This window comes from Hermetia illucens, chromosome 3 (assembly GCF_905115235.1).
Source record: "Hermetia illucens chromosome 3, iHerIll2.2.curated.20191125, whole genome shotgun sequence".
NCBI lineage: Eukaryota > Metazoa > Arthropoda > Insecta > Diptera > Stratiomyidae > Hermetia > Hermetia illucens.
Genome location: NC_051851.1, coordinates 65,913,847 through 65,932,974, shown reverse-complemented (window position 1 = coordinate 65,932,974; position 19,128 = coordinate 65,913,847). Strand labels below are relative to the sequence as shown.

The window sequence follows — 19,128 nt, the reverse complement described above, 5'->3', positions numbered from 1 at the left end:
TCCCAGGCTCTATGCATCTGCAGCAACTACGAGAACTCTATCTCAAATCAATGATTATTTGCTGCAACTATAATCACTTGTGTATTGTGGTGATGTTACGCGCTATTGCAATGCTAACAGACGGGTGAAGAATAAAGTACAGAGGGTTCACAGGAACTATGCCATCCCCAGTGAAACCCGTAGTTGAAATTATGGACACACTAGAGCAGACACACTAGAGCAGAAACATCCATGCCACTACGCCTGGCTTGAATTTTGTGGATGTTACCGAAGAGGACGTTCCACGTGCCATAAACAGCTCGAAGAACTGGCCCTGGTCTGGATCGGGTGCAGGACTTCTGGTTTAAGAAATTTACCAGTCGGTTGGTGCATAGCGTAAATCAGGTCATTAGTTTGGTGGAGGAATTTCCATTCTCCCTCACTGCAGAATTTAGCTACCGTGTCCCTAAGAAGTACACGGTGCAGGATCCCGCGGACCCAAGACCGATTACCTGCTTACCAACCCTCCACAAATTCATAACGTCTGTTATTAGTGGAAGGGTCAATGCGCACCTCGAGACCAACAACATTCTGTCCGAGGAGCAGAAGGTCTGCCCAGTCGGATCAAGGGGTTGCAAAGAGTAACTCATTATCAACTCGGTTGTGGCAGGACAAGCAACTAGCTATATCGATTATACTAAGGCTTTTGACAGCGTCTTGCATACCTGGCTAATCAATGGCCTACATCTGTATCGCATTGATCAGAAACTAATAAAGTTTTTGGCGACTGTCATGGAAAGATGGCATGCCACCTTATCAGCGCGTACATCTGAGGGTGTTAATACTTCAGGGCCTATCCATATGCGGACAGGCATCTTCCAGGGGGATTATTTGAGTCCCCTTTGGTTTTGCATGGCACTGAACCCCATTTCTTGGCTATCGAATGATGCTAGAGGGCATGATTTTTCAATAAAGTATGGCCTACATGCTAAGTGGCAACTGACACACTTAATGCACTTATATGAAATCAAGTTGTATGCTGGTATTGACGACCACCTTAGAAGTCTGTTGCGAGTAGTAGACATGTTCAGCTGTGATATTCAGATGGAATTTAGATTAGACAAGTGTCGAATCCAAACCATCCGCAAAGGTCATCACGAGCTGGTTGTCAGACATAGCATTGGTGACCTCCACATGCAAGCTATGACCGGGACAGACTTCTACAAATACCTAGGAATTTTGCAAGGAACCCATGCTCAAGTTGGTGATCTGAAGGATGGTCTGCTGTCCGAATTCCTGCAACGTGTAAAGCTAGTACTGAATCTTTCGGGGAAGAATAAAGTAAGCGTATTGAATGTATTCGCTATCCCTTCACTGGTTTATGCATTCGGAATATTGGACGAAAACCGATTTGGAAAACGCCCAGCGGCGCATACAGACTACTATGTCCAAATTCCGAATGCGTCATCCAAACTCTGCCGTGAAGCGGATGAACCTGTCTCATGACATCGGACTTCAAAACTTCCCTTAAATTCATCCTAGCACCACGAAATTTTGCAACGATGTAGGCTATAACATAGAGCATTATTCTACTAAGTTTGGTTACTAACAAAGTTATAATAGGTCAAAGTTGTCGCTTATGTGCAAATTCAAGACTTTGAATGTTATGTAAGTATTCTCACAAAATATATGCATATGTTATGTGCTTTTTACTAGGCATGATAGAGGTCAGTGGGATAATTAATGACGAGCTATGATGAAAATAATGTACCTGCCTGAATTTTTTATATAAAAATCAATAAAAACAAAACGTGGTTTTCTCATATAAATTGAAAGTAGGCCCCCCTTGAGAATCTACTGTATTTAAGTCCTCGCAATAAATTCTGAAAATTGGTGGTGGTCTCGTCTGGAGAGGCCTACGTTTTTTTGTGGAGCGCTTTTCACGTAAACCAGGAACGACCGTTTCGTATGATACTGGTAACTGAATACCCCGCAGTTCGTTCTCATAGGTAATTTTGCGCAAGCTATGGGAATCGACGTATTGCTTGCATACAGATTGCATCCATACTCGGCTAGAGGATGGTTCATTCTACTGCCTTTTAGATCTACAGTTTCGTTTATAGGAGGGTGAAAGTTAATGAGGCTCATATTGCGAAATTTGCTTCTGAAACACAGAGTGCAAACTGTTGTTTGTGTTTTCAAAGCCGTTAACAACAGGTTTAATTTTTTGACTGACTGGCAAACCTAGTCCGGGTACATGGTTTGTTGGATGGTAGCTGTAAGATATGGTGTGGTGACTTTTCTGGAGGAAACCGGTCCGTAACAATCGTTTTCCGTGGAATGTTGCCGGTTCTACCCAACCTGGAGGACCAGTTGGTAAAGTTTGTGTAGCTTTTAGACATAGGAGACCCACCTTTGGACCTGATTTTTGTAAATGACGTGATATGGAACCAAATGACACCAACTACCTTTGCGAATTGGCTAACAAAGAGGCTAGCATGCACATGTTTTTTGAGTTGATTGGTCGAATTTCGCTAGTCTTTTTCGGTTGTTTAATAGCTCTGCTCTCTTTGTTGATAACAGCCAATGCAGGCTCTTGAGAACTGCCGGGTTATCAAAGTCTCCAAAAAAAGAAAAATGATATCATTGCACTTGGCAAGATGGCTGATACCAATTCCAGGCAGTCAACTAACTTACATGCAAATAATTTTACAAAAATACAAAAATATCCTTTATAGACAATATTGCTTTTATTTCAACAAATTTATTTTAGGCATCTTCGTCTTCGTCGGACTCCAGCATTGCCTTAAAACTGAATGGCATGAATGGATAACCTTCTCCTGCGTAGAATTTGCTCATGAACTCGACCCTTAAGAAAAAATGGATATGAAAAACTGTACCATTGCAAATTGAATTCCACAAAACTCACCAATGCAACCGAAGAGTATGCAAAAACGCCGACAGTCCTTCCATCAACACCATAATGCTTATAGTTAATCCTGACCAAGCCAGAAAAGCTAAAAATATGGCGGGCACTGCTACATATGAAGGTATTTTTAAGATTCTTCTTAATATTTGTCCCCAGAGTACTTCCGAAAGCTCTGGAAAAGGAATTCAACAATTTTAAAAAATGGCCTTCAAAATAAATAATACGAGTGTATGCTCACCAGCATGCGCTAAGGACAATGCCCACAATCGGAGATATGAAGCTGTGTGTGAAACTGTACTAAGAACATATTCAACTGTGTGAATTGCTTGTAGGATGAAAATTTCGCTGGAAGGTTCCTCTTCATGATGGGCTTTATTTGCAACAATCGGCTCCGTGGGAACGGGTGAAGGAGCTTCACCATTTGGAGCATCCTCAGGTGAATCGAGGTCTGTACTCTCCGTCATATCTGTGGAAGGCAAGGCAAGAATTTCCTGGAACAAAATTAAATTGTTATTTCCGACGACATTGGAAGTTAAATATACTTACCCCATGATGGCGAGTTCTTGTCATTATTTTGAAAATTGGTTTTCCAAATAAAAGCCATGGTATGCATACCAAAGAGGCGATGACGAACACTATTTGCAGTATATCCTGGCCTTCGAATATGTATGTATTACAACCGGGTAGTGGAGTCTCTTCTTTGAAGAGGACCATGTTGATAAACGTAATAAGAATAGAAGGAGCGCATCCTTCACGAAACTTTTGAGGAGTATCGACTCTCGCGTTAAACATAATCCATTTCATGATCATGAGTGTCATCATCCAGCCAAACATCAGCAGCAAGAATATAATTTGTGGTAGAAATTCCAAGGCGATATATGCAGGTTTCCGGAAATGTATGTGGTTAACAACGCTCATGCAGACGCCAAATACCATGTGGATTACACCAAGAATGATAGACAATTTCATTTTGAACGAATTCGAAAAGATAATCTTATTCGTAGCCAGTTGCCATATTGGATCTATACCCATCGGGTAGATGTTAACGAGGGCGTCTGTTGTCGGGTTGAGAGTCAGTTGAGCATTTCCCATTACGGTGGCGTTATCGAGATTCACTCTCCAACCCGATCCGAACACATTCATTGATATTGAGAATAAATCGTTGTAGAGAAAGCCAGTATACATAGCGAACAGCCCCATCAACAAAATGATATATCTGCCTGAAAAGAATATCCTTGCAATTTCACCCTTCTTCTGGGCGGCTATGGTCTTTTCTTTAAGGACCATCACAAGTGCAAATAAGAACATGATGAATCCGTGTCCCAGATCTCCAAACATGACTCCGAATAAGAATGGAAACGTAACGATTGTGTAAAGTCCAGGATTAACTTCTCTGTATGTTGCCACCCCGTAGGAATCGATCAAGTTCTGGAAGCCCCTCGTGAATTTGTTGGTACGTATGAAAGTCGGCGGCTGTTCGCTTGTACTGATAATGTTAAGAAATGATGGAACTGTACTTCCAACTTCCGCAGAGCCATTAACAAGAGCAGTTTTCACAGACGGAAGGTCGTTTACAGGCACCCAACATTCTCCGATCATGCATTTTTTACTCACGTCCATATTGAAGAAATTCATGGTGTGGTAAATTGCTTTCATCTTTTTGACCATTATGTTCCATTTCGGAAGCTCTCTGGATATGGATACTAGCACTCGTCTGCAGTGATCGTCCGTTTGATTCAGAACGATTTTCAAATCTTCCAATCGTGTACTCACACCTTTAATCATCTCTTCTCGTTCAGAATGGGCACTTGGGCACGGATACAAAGAAGCATGGAATCCTGTACAAATTTTCTTGATTCTGTCTTTCAATTGATCGCCTTGAAAGAAAGCAACGAAAACTACTTTGAAGACCATATGGCCAGTTACTGGGTCTTTCGTGGGCTCCGAGATATCCGCAGTTTTTAGGAAAACATTGCCGCGTGATATTCTCCAAAGCATGCGTTCAAATGCGAAAACTCTTTCACGCTTAATAACGCCCGCAACGAATTCCAAGCTATTTCGTTGACCCAATGGCACATTCGCGTTCGACCCTGTTGGGATGAGACGCTCATTTGGAATACTCCGCCTTGCGTCTAACATCTCATCATCAGAGAAAAATCCTTGAGTAATTTCCAGGACTTTTCGCATTTCGGATAGTTCAACGAAATTCGACTTCAGATTTATCTCGTTCTGCGATAGTTCCAGAATTTCATTTTCAACTTTCTCTAAATGAGCCTCAATATCAATCATTTCGCGAGGATTGGGTGCTCTTGGAATATCGCCAGTCATCTCAGGGATAGCTACTTCCTCTTTGAGAAGTTTCGATTCGATGTACCGCAACTTGCGTTCCATTTCATCGCAACGTCGGACTTCTTGCACGAATTTTCGTTGAGAGGCGGTCATTTGACCATTCGTCTATAAAACAAAGTAAAAAAAAAGATGACGATTATGTATTTTCTAATTAGAGGTCACGTTTTATTTTACTTACATCACGAAATTGTACCGTTCCACTTTCACCAAGTTCGGAAACCGTGGTATACGCTGCTTCTGGTTGTATGAACATTTGGCATAAAGCCATCGCCTCGCTTCGGAACATCGAGCCCATTGTGTCCCCGGTAGGTGCAGCACCTTTTTCGGTAGGATAATCTGTAAAATTCAGATATTTAGGGTGAAGACAACCAGTTCAGGGTAAATGTGCAATCAGGGTTATAAAAAGTGAGACGAAGTAAGAATCTTCGATAATCTGGTTTTTAATTAATAATTCAATCAAACATCCTGGTGGGCAATTAGCTAAGGTCACTTTGAGGATATACAGTTCCCATTTAAAACTAGCGGGAGAGATCGAGAGAAGAAAAGAGATCTTCCAATGCGAAAAGGCAAGGAAAAGAGTTATCTCAGGGAAAAAGCTGAAGCATTTGATAAAGACGTCGGGCGAAAAGGTCAATCTGAATAGAACAGCGATACTTCCACACTTGTAGTGAATAAGTTCAAACAAAATCTTCAGCAAGGACCAAGAGGGACTATTAAACATGGGCTTAAACTTTGCACTAAATTAACCAAGTCTACTGAGGGAACAGGTAGTCATCGATATTGAGGCAGGCATTCAATTTGAAAGTAACGAATTGAAAGAAGCAACCCGTAATAATGCAGCGCATAAAAGTCACGAAGGAACTAAAAAAACCATATTTTATTTAAAAGCGGACAAATATGGTCGTAATCTCATGCACTTTCTCTGCGATTGCCCAGCTCTGGCTCGAGTGAGAGTGAGATTTCTAGCTGCAGGGTCGGAGAGCTGCTTTCCTTCGTGAATGCTACGGGCTGGCTCTGAAGATGCGAGCCAGCTGGACTCTGCTTCCATGTTCCTATAACAACAGTCACGGTCTTAGGAGTTTGTGGCATCAAAACAGCGCACCAATGCGCTAATTGGGCTCCTCGGAGCGGCCACTGATACCTACCTACCTACCCATGGTCGTAATAGTGGAGAAGACGGACTACGACGCGGCAATGTTCGAAAAACTTCGGACAGGAGGATACTCTGAATGGGACGGGTGGAAAAAAATAAAAAAAGTAATGCCGCCACTTTATTGAGAATCCCACCAATCTCCGGATGCCCCGTACTGCAAAAATAAGAGTCTACTAAAGATCCACAAACCTGGCAAGGAATTCCGGGAAATTGTAACAGCCATAAACTCGGCCACTCAAAATATCGTCACGTGGTTTTTGAATAGGTTTAAGGAACTAGAGGAATGCTAGAAAAGCCATCAGGAATAGGGAGAACCTCGTCAAGAAACTAAAAGATATGGAATTTACGACACCAGACGAACGACAAAAGTCATTCGATGTGGAGGCCTTGTTTCCAAGCAGCCCAGTGAAGGAGGCGCTTCTGTATCTAGAGGAGTGTCTACTGAGTAAAAATCCCACATCCTTGGCATGGGAAAGAGAAACAGGGATGCTCATGAAAGTTGCCGGGGTATGCATGTCGGAGGGCTACTTGACATTCAAAGGAAGTTCTACAAAGGAACCAGAAGGAATGGTGATAGGGAACTCCCTTTCACCCTTTTCGAGTCAAATATTCATGGACAAGATTGAAAATGATCTACCTTCCAAAGACCTGCTCCCAAGAATTTGGTCAAGGTCTTTCCATCCCACGATCCACCGATTGTTCACCGTACCCCTCAGTGCTGAAAGATTTAGGAAAGGAAAGGAATATATAATCAAGGCCGGAGTAACGAACGGCTTCCAATGGTAGATTATTGAAAGACTCATGTGGAAAAAGGTGAAACGGCAAGAAATAAGAGCAATGACATCTCTCGCTAATAACTTGGAAGGGAAAAAAAGAATAGGGGTCAGACATTCTGCGGCTTGTCGAAACTTATAAAAACGATGAAAAGGTTAAACATCGACATGGTGCCATCAAGTAGGATTTGGTGGTCAAAGGGTAGTACAGGTCCCAGGACGAAACGTGGAGTGGTACCCACGATGGAGCATAAAACCTGGGAAATGCCTGCTGACTCAACACCAACAGCTCTACTACCAAACCCCATCTCCACCTCCACGTGGTGACCGCTGGGAGCTCTTTCGTAACGAAAAGCTGCAGACGGAGAAGGATGAAGGCGAGTCTCTCGCGCCTAAAAACGGGACAAACTGTACCAACTGGTCCTCTAGGTTGGGGGTTGGGTAGGGCTGACAACCCTACACGGAAAATCGATGTTCTGAAGCCACAAAAGGAGCCTCGGACAGGATGGACTTTACAACGACGAACCCGGCAACTACAACGGATTGACGATTTAGGCATTTTCTTTTGGAACGTGCGTTACCTGTACAGAGATAAAGCCGCTACACCATATATTATAGCGGTCATCCAGTAAACCATCTGCTCGGAGTAGGTTTCTTAGTCAGCCAAAAAATGAAACCTACTGTTATCGGCTTTGAAAACATAAGCGAAGGGCTATGCACTCTGCGCTTGCGAGGCAAGTTTAGAAATTTAAGCCTCATTAACGTTCACGCCCCTACAGAGACAGACGGCAGAGTCCGAGAAGAATACCTTCTACAAGGCAGTAGAACGAACCCTCGAAGCCTGTCCCAGATATGATATTAAAATCATACGATACGTTGGCTGCCATAGTTTACACGAAAAAACAAATGATAACGGACTGCGGATTATTCAATTAGCAGGGTGACACGAAATGGTTGTTGGAAGTACCTGGTTTGCGCGGAAAGCGGTCCACAAACATAGGGAAATGGATGCCGCAATAACTGCAGTCAACAGAGGACCTGGAGATGAAGCATCAACAAATGATCTTCACAATCACCTGACGAACGTTATCATGGATACGGCCACAAACTATTTGGCCCCAGCCGCAAAAGGAGTTGGAACGGCTGGTTTGACGACGAATGTAAGCTAGCAACGGAACGGAAGAATGCCGCATACCGAGTAATGTTGCATTCTCAAAGAACGCGGGCACGCTTATTACGAACTCCTTCGAGCGGAGAAGACAAATACTGCCACCACCAAGTTTAAGAGAAACAGTCCATGCAATTCATCGGCTAAAAAATCATAAGTCGCCAGGAGCCGATGGAATTACAGTCGAATTTGTTAAATATGGAGGCGACCAGTTACACCAAGTGGTTCATCAACTTGTGCTCAAGGTATGGGACAGCGAATCAATGCCTGAAGATTGGCGACGAGGCATTATCTGTCTCATACATAAAAGATATCACAGTGCAGCAATTATAGAGGTATCACGTTGCTGAGTACCATCTATAAGATATTCTCCTCTATCTTGCTAGGCCAGATAGCCCCATACGCCCAGAGCATCACTGGCCCAAGAAATTTGACAAAGGATGGCAGTAACAGTGGGAGAACAGAATACGACCTTAAAAGTTTGGTCACAACAAGGAATTGTGGAAAACAATACTTTGTTTTCTGACACATCTTTAAAAATAGCGAGCAAAACAATCGATATCTTAAATGCAATATTTTTAAGAGAAAAGTAAATCTGTGAAACTTCTGGAATGCTGACAAATCTAGCAAGTATTTATCTTTTACTCCCGGAATGTTTATCGAATATTATTCACCATTGCCTTACAACCTAGTATGGCAGTAAATCTGGCCTAAATCCTCAATGCTACTGTAATCAACGAAGAATTGATATAAAGTCATCCATCGTCCAAGGATTAGCATCCCCTGTGTGCGATAAGATTGATAAACGCATAAATACATACATTTCTGCATACTCACATATGTTAACAAATCTGTTTTGAAAGCTTAAATTGATTAGAAATTAATCTCCTCCCGTGATTGCTTCTATTATAGTGGCAGTACCTATTTATTGAGCGACGTGCTGAAGTATTTGTGCATTTGGTTTGCTTTTACCACAGATTGTAAACTGAGCATCTGAATGCTGATTTCGCGAAGAAATCTTTGTAATTTAATAATAGAGCGGATTTGATTTATGCTATGATTATTTGATATAAAACTGATTTTATTTGTTTTGCAAGCTTTGAAACGTATCGCATACCGGAGCGCTCAGGTTATTATGTCCGTTGATTACCTGATTAACCAGAAATCATACAGCTCGTAATCCAGCTGCAGAAATGAAGGGTATAATCAACTGATTGAGAGAGGGGTTGCTTATATATTGTATACACTTCATAATAGCTCAAATTAGCTATTTTTCGAATGAGGACATTATTATTGATAAATAAGGAATCTTAAAAGTACTGCAGACTCGCATATTCGGTGGCAGCGAAATTAAGTATATTCATTTTCCGAGTGATCGTGAGACACTTCGATAATGGAAAAATGCTAATAAACCCATCCTTGATCGTGAATATCTCCGCAAAATGGAGATAAGAGTGAACGTGGTCTCGGTGATCAACAAGTTTTGGTGTTATTTTACGCGATTGTTTTTATATTAATTTCAAACTGTGTTTTATTTTATTAATCAAGTGCAAGGAAGAATATGATATGGAGGAATAGAATCGGGAACAAGAAACGATAAAGTGAAATGAATGTGCCATTAAAAAGCTAAGCTCAAGTAAAAACTGCTTTCCAGATAGTTCAGTGGTTACAGCACTTCGGAGGCTGTAGCTCTGAAGGTAGCGGTTCAAATTTCATAGGTGGAAGTGGAATTCGTATCGTGACTTGACGTCGGATACCAGTCGGCTCAGCTGTGAATGAGTACCTGAGTTAAATCAGGGTAATAATCAGGGCATCAGCGCAATGCAGACCACATTGCCTCCAACAGAGTACTGTACTGTGGTGTACCGCTACGGTCTTCAGTGAAGTAATATAACACACTTGTAGGCCCTCATTCAATCGGATTCTCGTGCCAACGATTATTATTATACTCTAAAATACTATATTTAACAAGTCGGGAAACCGGAAGCGGGACGCTTCAGGTACGAAAGGTTTTGTGTATTTCTTAGTACACAGCACGTAATGCATCCATATATTATGTGAGAGTCTCCACTTTCGGGTGATATTCACATTCATAGTCTCCAATTTTCAAAGAAGGAACAACTTTGACGTATTATAACTTTGTTAGTAATAGTGCGATGTCTACCAAACTTGGTCAGATCATGCTCTACATTACAGCCTACGCTTCAAAATTCGGGCAATTAAAAAAAAAATATAGTAACATGCTATTATTAACTTTATTTGAATAGATATCGGTATGGAAGGTATTTCGGAGCCCAGGCACCATATAGTGGTAGCCTCCTGATTTTTTTCAGATTTTTCGGTTTGGTGGTTTCTGAGAATGGCCCCCTTAAAGAAATGATCAGTTTCAATCCCCCGCACTCCCCACTTTTCCAACAAATGTTAAAACTAAGACCGGCTTCGAAAAGTACTAACCGTGAGCTTTAATTTTATACCCCACATGACTATATTTGATGTGAAAAAAATTGATACCCCCGTTTTGAATGTATGGGGGCCAGAAGAAATTCCTGTAGTGGTTGAAGAGGAAATTTTTGAAGCAGCAAGGAAATTAGCTGAAAATAAGAGCCAGATGGAATCCCGAATATCGCCTTGAAAGTGGCAGCCAGGTCACCACCAGGTATGTTTGTCAGTTTTTACGGCATGCCTTAGAGAAGGAGAATTCCATGAGCAATGGAAGCTGCAAAAATTGATACCATTGGGGGACACCTCCTCATATCGACCGATATGTTTGGTCAATAACATTGGTAAACTATTTGAACGAGTATTATACAAAAGGCTGCTTGCTGTTGCAGAAAAGGAAGGAGGTCTATCCGAGAAGCAATTCGGGTTTCGTAAGGGGAGATAAACCGTCGATGCAATCAACATGGTGACTGGCCTGGCTGGAGCTGCAATACAAGATGACAAATGCTGCGCAGTGGTGACACACGATGTAAAAAATGCATTCAACACTGCAAAGTGGACGAAAATCGTAGAGGCCCTAACCAAACTACAGGCTTTGAAGTATATTGTACGTATCGTTGTTGCATTTCTTCTTGGAAGAAGATTATATTGCGACTCGGACGATGGACAGAAATTATTCCCAATGACGTGCGGCGTATCACAGGGGTCTGTCTTAGGTCCCGATATCGGGGTAACAATAGTTGCAAAACGCTTAGACGAGATCGAAATCTACGCAAATGAAGTGATATGGGAGATCAATTCCTGGTTGAAAAAGTCCGGTCTATTACTTGCTGAACATAAAACGGAACTAGTGCCAGTCAGCAAAAGAAGGAAAGACAAGGCCGTGAAAATTAATGTTGGTGAAAAAACAATTTACTCCCAAGAGTCGCTTAAATATTTGGGAGTAATGATTGACAAAAGGTTCAACTTTAAAAAACACATTGAGTGCGCTGCAAGTAAAGCATCTTTCATCGCTGCAACGATCTCGAGGATATTACCGAACATTGGTGGACCAAGACAAAGTCGACGTCGTCTTATTTCAAGGTTAGTTAGATCCGTGCTACTCTATGCAGCTCCAGTTTGGGCAACCATTCTGGAAAACAAATCAAACTGCGGAAAACTAGGAATGGCGTATCGACTAAGTGCACTCCGGGTATGTAGTGCTTATCGAACAGCATCAGGAGAAGCAACATATGTACTGGCAGGGACAATCCCCATAGACATCTTGGCGAATGTAGGTCGGCGTCTCTACGACAAAATGTATGCAATCGGGGAGTGTATTGTACTTCGACGGCAACTAGAACAGCGGGAATCCAACACAAAATGGCAAAAGAGATGGAATGAGGCACAAACTGCTCGTTGGACGTACCGTATCATTCCACACATTCGAAAATGGATTGAAAGGAGCCACGGGGAACTAAGCTACAAACTAACACAGTTTTTAAGTGGACATGGAGGTTATCGGGCTTATCTATTATACATCGAATTGGACACAACGAGTTATCATGCTGCCCGAGATGTGGTAACGTGGCTGAGAATGCGGAGCATGTTGTATTTGAGTGCCCAAGGTTTACAGCACACCGAACTAGGCTGGAGGCGATCGCACCTGGAAATATAGTGGAGTTTATGTTGGAAACAACGGAGGCTTGGAATCAAGTGGTAATTGAGCTGAAAATGATTCATCAACAGCTAAGGCATGAAGAACTGCCAAGAAAGCAAGAAAGGGAGCGAACAATAATGCGCCGCAGTTAAGAACTGATCCAGCCCCCAGTTTAAGTTGTGTAATTAACTAATTCCTTGCTGTGTGTACACTGTGACTTGGAACTGAATAATACATTTGAAGTGTTCTCTGACTGTCGGGTGTGCAAATTTCGAAACTTTATTGCTACCGGAACATCAAAAGCGCCTTGGAAAGCGACTGATCTCACGCCGAAGACTTTTGGCTATCGAAAACGGATTAAGATTGGTTTCTGAAATGTGCGTATACTCCTCCTCAATGGTTCCCAGAATACGAGCTGGACCTTCTGGGCTTAAGCGATAAGGTGGTTGGATTCTCATTCATACGTCAATGTATGTTCGTACCTTGGAAAGCCACGAGGTATCACACGTGAATTCGGTGTTGTCTCTTGATCAAGGAGCTGGTTCCTGATAGGAGTTAATCTGCAAGATTCAGGTTCAGATTAAGTTGTATCATAACTGTGCAGTGCGTCTGCCATTTGCCGCAAGGCTGAACAGCTGTGATTCCCCAAGTTCAACATCGAACGCTTTTATGACCCTGCTAAGCATTGGAATCAAAAATGCTCTTTTCTCGAGTGCTACGCAGGCCGTTGGCCACGTCTGAAAGCGACGAATTCCGATATAGTACGAAACCACAGCAAGTTCAATGTAGTGTGTGCGTGACAAAAGGGAATTTGTTATTGTATTGGTCAGGTAAGCGGAATTAGCAATCATTTCAGAACACTTCACTTTCACTTTTGGATTTTGAGGTCCAAGGAGGAGCCTGGCAGGGTTGCATCTTGTAATCGATATTATTTCTTCTTGTTATCTGTGACGTTCTTCATGCTAGCTATGTCCGGAACAGGAGGCGGATTTCAATAGACTATGACATCTTTACTCAAACACCGCGACTACACTTATGACATCTGTTTGCTCTCTCACCAGTCATGGACCTTGGCCAAATAGCTTTGGATTTGGAAAGAGAGGCTGAAGAGAAGTTAGTTAGGCTGAAGATAACGACCAATAAAACTAAGGTTCTCAGTCTGACCGGCCATCATACTCTTCCTACTTGCATTAATGTCGTTAGTGCCTTTTTGTGTTGCTATATGGGTACAGCAAATGGAAAGTGGTCCCACTACCACTCGGAAGCTCCAAACCTTCGTGAATACCTGTCTGCGTTGTATCATCGGAGTGCGCTGGCCTGATACTATTTCAAATAAAGAACTTGGTCGGTACACAGGTCTGGCATCCGTGGACGATATGATTGCAATACGGGACTGGCAGTGACTGGCAGTATGTTATATGGCACATTAAGGAGGGATAACAATTGCATTACTGGCTATCCATGCGGTGGAATCCACTCTCCCGACTTGGCGAATATGTGGGTCGTTCTACGAGCACATGGCGTAGAACAATAGAGGAGGAAAGCGTGCATCTGTGGAAATCCGGGGTTGAAGTGCATTTTATGTAACTGCGACCGACGATGCATAGGTGGGTTACTATATATGTACATATATAGTTTGTAATGAGAAGTGCCGTTGACCGTTGATAAACATTTGAACTTCTTTCTAAAACGGTTGGGGTTTCCTGACATTTCTGTTTTTGCATACTTATACAGGAAATTGGGTTACTCACTTCACGCAACGCACGCGTTAAAGTGAACCCTGCTTGTGCTATTTGGACACTCGGTTTTTAGTTTCAGTTAAATATTTAAGAAGAAACAAGTCGGGAAACCGGAAGCTGGACGCTTCAGGTATGAAAGGTTTTGTGTATTTCTTTTATAAAGAGATTTGGGTGGGCATTTGTCCCATTAGCATGTAGCACGTAAAATATACATATATTATGTGAAAATAGCCACTTTCAAGTGATATTGACATTCATAGTCTCGAATTTGCAGAGAAGCGACAGCTTTGACCTAGCATTACTTTGTTAGTAATAGTGCGATTTTCACCAAATTTGGGAGGATCATGCTCTATGCTGTAGCCTATATTGTTGCAATTTTGTAATTTAATTTTGTAATTCTAGGGTGAACTTAAGGGGGGTTTTCCTGTCAATTACTACAAATTATAGTAATGTACTATTATTAACTTTATTTGAACAGGTATCGGTATGAAGGGTGTTTCGGAGCCTAGGCAGCATATAGTGACAGCCCGCTGATTTTTTTCAGATTTTTCGGTTTGGTAGTTTCTGAGAATGGGTTCGTTAAAAAATGACCACTTTCAACCCTCCGCACCCCCCACCTTTTCAACAAATGTCAAAACTAAGACTGGCTTCGAAAAGTACTAATCGAGACCTTTAATTTGATACCTCACATGACTATATTTGATGAAAAAAAATGTACATCCTCCCTTTGCATGTATGGGGACCCCCCCTTAAATTCGTTGTAAAAGGATGTAACTCACTATATGCGTGAGCGTTCACAGTTCCCACCTTTCTACCAAATTTGGTGCCAATCGCTACAACGGTCTCCGAGAAAAATGCGTGTGACGGACAGACAGACAGACAGACAGTAAACCGATTTTAATAAGGTTTTGTTTTACAAACAAAACCTTAAAAAGCGATGCTGAATATTTGAATTTCACTATTCCTTTATATTTACCCTAAAAGGCTAAAGCTTATGGAGGAATGTTTCCTGCAGATTAGTCTGGTCGGGTGAGGCGGGGAGCTTCCTAAATCGAAGCGGTATCCCGAATTACTGATACCGAAGGACAACGTGACAATCAGGTTTCATTTCGATAAGAAGTTTGAAACACGTTGGAGTAACAAGGCAAACTGGGAGAGCGTGGCTGCGACATACGGCTTAAACCAGCAACTGATTACTTGGTACACTGACGGATCCCTCAGAGCAGAGGGAACGGGTGCCGGTGTCATTGGTCCAAGGAAAATGTACTTTGAGCCAATGTGCAGGCACATTAGCATATTCCAGGCGGAAATATACTCCGTAGACAAATGTGCCTCCTTTAATCTGCAAAGGAACTATAGGGGGCAGAACATAGCTATTCTCACCGATAGCCAAGCAGCGATCAAGGCACTTAGGTCCAACCAGGTGAACTCTAAACTGGTATGGGAATGCCTTGAGAGACTGAATACATTCGGCTCGTCCAACAAGGTCTGGATACTTTGGGAGCAGCGGATGAACTAGCCAAGAAGGGAGCAGCGATGCCTTTACACGGGCCAGAACCCCTCTGTGGAATCGGAAACGGTTTCATGGCTACGAATCTAAGAAATGAAGAGAAACGGTTGGGGGAACTATTTTGGGCGGCCCTACCAGGGATGGAGCAGTCCAGGGTGCTTATTGGGGGATACGAACCCATGCGTACAAAGGATTGCTTAAACCGATGGAGTCGTATCATTAAATATGGGGCCGATCAATTACACCAAGCATTCTATCAACTGGTGCTCAAGGTGCGGGACAGCGAGTGAATGCTTGATGATTGGCAATGGGACATTTTCTGCCTCATATGTAAAAAGAAGGATATCATGCAGTTCAGCAAGAGGTACGACGTTACTATAAGATATTTTCCTTGGCCGGATAACCCCATAACGCGCAGAAAATCATCGGCCCATACCAATGTGGCTTCACTCCAGGCAAATCAGCAACGTGTCAGATTTTCTAACATAGCATAACATCAGCGGCGTAACAACCGGCTTCTTTTTTAGGCCTGCTTTAGTAAAGAATTTTAGACATCCCGGTTTTCGTTATCCCTAAAAGCTGCCTCCCGTCCTGGCCTACTCCCTCTCAGGCAAGTTCTGCATCGTCTTCTTTTTCAACTAGTAATATTGACTGGACCATCGTTGCCCATACGGATTAAGTGACCATAACCAGACGGTCGTGGTATTGCTCATGAATTTCTGCGTTATATAAGCTACGGAATCATCCATCCTTATGTAGGGGGCCAAAAAGTCTTCGGAGGATTTTTCTTGTGAACGCACCTAAGAGTTCATAATTTTTCATGGTCTTCAAGGAATACACGAGGACTGCTCTTGTACAATAAGAGTTTTAACCATATGGTGAGACGTTTTGAGTAGAAGAGTTTTTGTCGTAGCTGTTGCCGGTTGTGATTTTTGACCATAGATACAAGAAATTATTAACGGTCTGAAAGTTGTATTCTCGTTTTTTAAATCTTTTCATTTCACCATTACGATTTGATGTTGTTGGTTATTTGCTTCGTCCAGCTTTCATTAATGTGCAGTCCAAGATCTTACGCTGCCTACACGATCTGGATGAAGGTAGATTTTCCCCATAATGTCAATATCGTCAGCATAGGCCAGTAGTTAGGTGGATTTGAACAGGGTGATGCCCATCGCACTTGCATCATCACCGCGAGTTATTTTTTCTAGGGCCAGGTTAAAGCGGATGTATGATCCAGAGAGATTCTGGTGAATTTCAGCCTAGTCGGTTCTATCACTTTGGCCGGGGTACCGAATTTTCTCATGTCCGTATCGTGCAACTGATGAGCACAAAAATTTTGTTTAAGAATTGAGGGATTCCTAAATCCACCAGGAACCAGTTTAAAAGTAACATGCTTTCTCGATTGTGGTCAACGGAACCATCATCTTTGGCCAAGCACGCAAGTTGCAAAATACATGACTTGCGGTTTCGTCCCCGCTGCTCCCAGGGCAGAGGTTAGGCAGCGTCTGATGAGTTGCCTCTGCCATGGACGAAACCACAAGTCATGATGGGTACATTCCGCCACTTTTTCCATTGTTTGCCACATAGAGAAAATCTGATCTGCTTTTGAGATGAAGGTGCCAAGCAGTTACCCGATACCTTGTGCCAATGTAGGGCTGATGTAACAGCGTTACAGAAGATATTTGGACAGGGACCGGTTTCCTGGAGAAGAATCACTACACCATATATTATAGCGGCCAACCATGTCCTCGAATACGAATGATAACGGACGGCGGATTATTCAATTAGCAGATAATCTTGTCAGTCCTCATGTATTAATCGGAGACTTGGGTTCTTAGCAAGAAAAATTGCGAACTCTTGGTCGCGTTCGAGAGAAGAATCCTCCGAAGAATTTTTGGCCCCCTACATGAGGATGGACGATTCCGTAGTCTACATAACCACGAAATCTATGAGCGATACCATGACCATCAGGTTGTGGATAAAAATCGGCTCGATAAGTTACGGTGGGCGGGTCACCTAATCAGTATGGTTGAGGATGATCCCACCCGGAAATTCTATAAGGGCAATGTCTATAGTAGAAAAAGAAGACGAGGCAGACTCTGCTGAGATGGAGCGATGGTGTCGGTCAGGACGCCAGAGAGTTTTTAGGGATATCGAATTGGTGGACTTCGGCGCAAAATCGGGATGTCTGAAGTTTCTTATTAAGGCAGGCCTAAAAAGGATACCGGTTGTTGCGCCGTTGATGATGATGATTATAGATCATTATCATTTTGGTAAGTTCTGGTCCGGCTATTGAGACAAATGTTGCTTGAGATTAGGATCCATGGTAAAATATTGAGTCTATTATGATATATGGTTTGCGGTTTCGTTATATTATTTCAAAAACCAGACTTGTGTATGAATTATAACGAGGACAAAAACTGCCTTGTAAAATGAAGGCGTAAGCCGGAGATACTTTATCGAAATCACTATATTTACTTGCGGGTAGGTTCTTTTAGTTACTGACTGCAGGAGCTTTACTTCCTTTGAAGCATGATGTAAATTTCATCATAAATTGATGAATTTTATAGTGAGGTTTTAGCGCACGTTATGTATATAGCTAGAATACAAAATGTGCTTCCCAAAATCAGGTCCAGTGATTTCGACGTTAAGGATGCATCGAAAGTGAATGGGTAGCTGAAGTTAATGAAGGTTGAACAAAACATTTTTTGAATCAAATCGGCGGATAATAACTGACAAAACCAAGCGTTTGCTAGTCGGTTAACGAGCTTTAGATATGCTAAGGTGCTGGATATTTGTGCTCCACCCGAGCGGATCAAAATTTGCCCCACCAAATGATTGAATATTTAGTTTGTCTAATCAAACGAGACTTGAAGGTTTACACAAAACAAAAAGAAAAATTTAAAACGGAGTGACTCTCCGGATAACCCTATTGACATGATACATACCTTGAAAGAAATATTTTAGAGACTTGTTGTTTATTATTAGTTCCACTAAAAATGATATAATAACCACTGCTGTGTTATCCGAGATAATGGAATTATATTCTCTTATCCTTAGAGAACAGGTTCACCAAACAAATAGAGGTAGATTTGCCGTCAAGCAGAGTAGAAACACCAATGGAAGCCAAAGAATTCTGAAGAGGGTCTCGGGCTCACTTACCTTGGCTGGCCGTTATGTTATTGTTAATTTATTGCTACCTGACAGCCTTTCAAAGTGACAATTGTGGTGGGAAATTTAATGATATCTTTCACATATATTTCGTCACTTATTGTTACAATACCAGCTGCTTATGACTAGGCCAGATAACTTCTATCTATGGTATTTCCTCTCATGCTTTGTACGTATGATCAGATTCTATTGGGTGTCACAAGCTTCATGTGCTATTTACGGATGGAATACCCATTCCCAAAAATATTGGAGTTCATTCAATCTACGGTCATATGATTT

General features: G+C 42.2%; 1 protein-coding gene across 1 annotated transcript; it reads right to left on the bottom strand.

The window, feature by feature from the left end:
- Nucleotides 1-2,705: 2,705 nt before the first annotated feature.
- LOC119650763 (V-type proton ATPase 116 kDa subunit a1-like) lies at nt 2,706-18,783 on the bottom strand. The gene is made up of 6 exons (XM_038053863.1): nt 18,627-18,783; nt 5,436-5,593; nt 3,455-5,362; nt 3,147-3,399; nt 2,909-3,080; nt 2,706-2,848 (listed from the first exon to the last, which is right to left on the bottom strand). The coding sequence occupies exons 2-6, from the start codon at nt 5,550-5,552 to the stop codon at nt 2,749-2,751; spliced, it is 2,550 nt and encodes an 849-aa protein (XP_037909791.1). The 5' UTR covers nt 5,553-5,593; nt 18,627-18,783; the 3' UTR covers nt 2,706-2,748.
- Between the last annotated feature and the right edge of the window lie 345 nt (nt 18,784-19,128).

Excerpts from the sequence above, each read along its gene's own strand:
- LOC119650763 (XM_038053863.1), bottom strand. The coding sequence starts at position 5,552 with ATGGGCTCGATGTTCCGAAGCGAGGCGATGGCTTTATGCCAAATGTTC. Across the intron at positions 3,400-3,454 it reads CAAGAACTCGCCATCATGGG|GAAATTCTTGCCTTGCCTTC; the intron begins GTAAGTATATTT and ends ATTTTGTTCCAG. Across the intron at positions 2,849-2,908 it reads CATACTCTTCGGTTGCATTG|GGTCGAGTTCATGAGCAAAT; the intron begins GTGAGTTTTGTG and ends TTTTTTCTTAAG.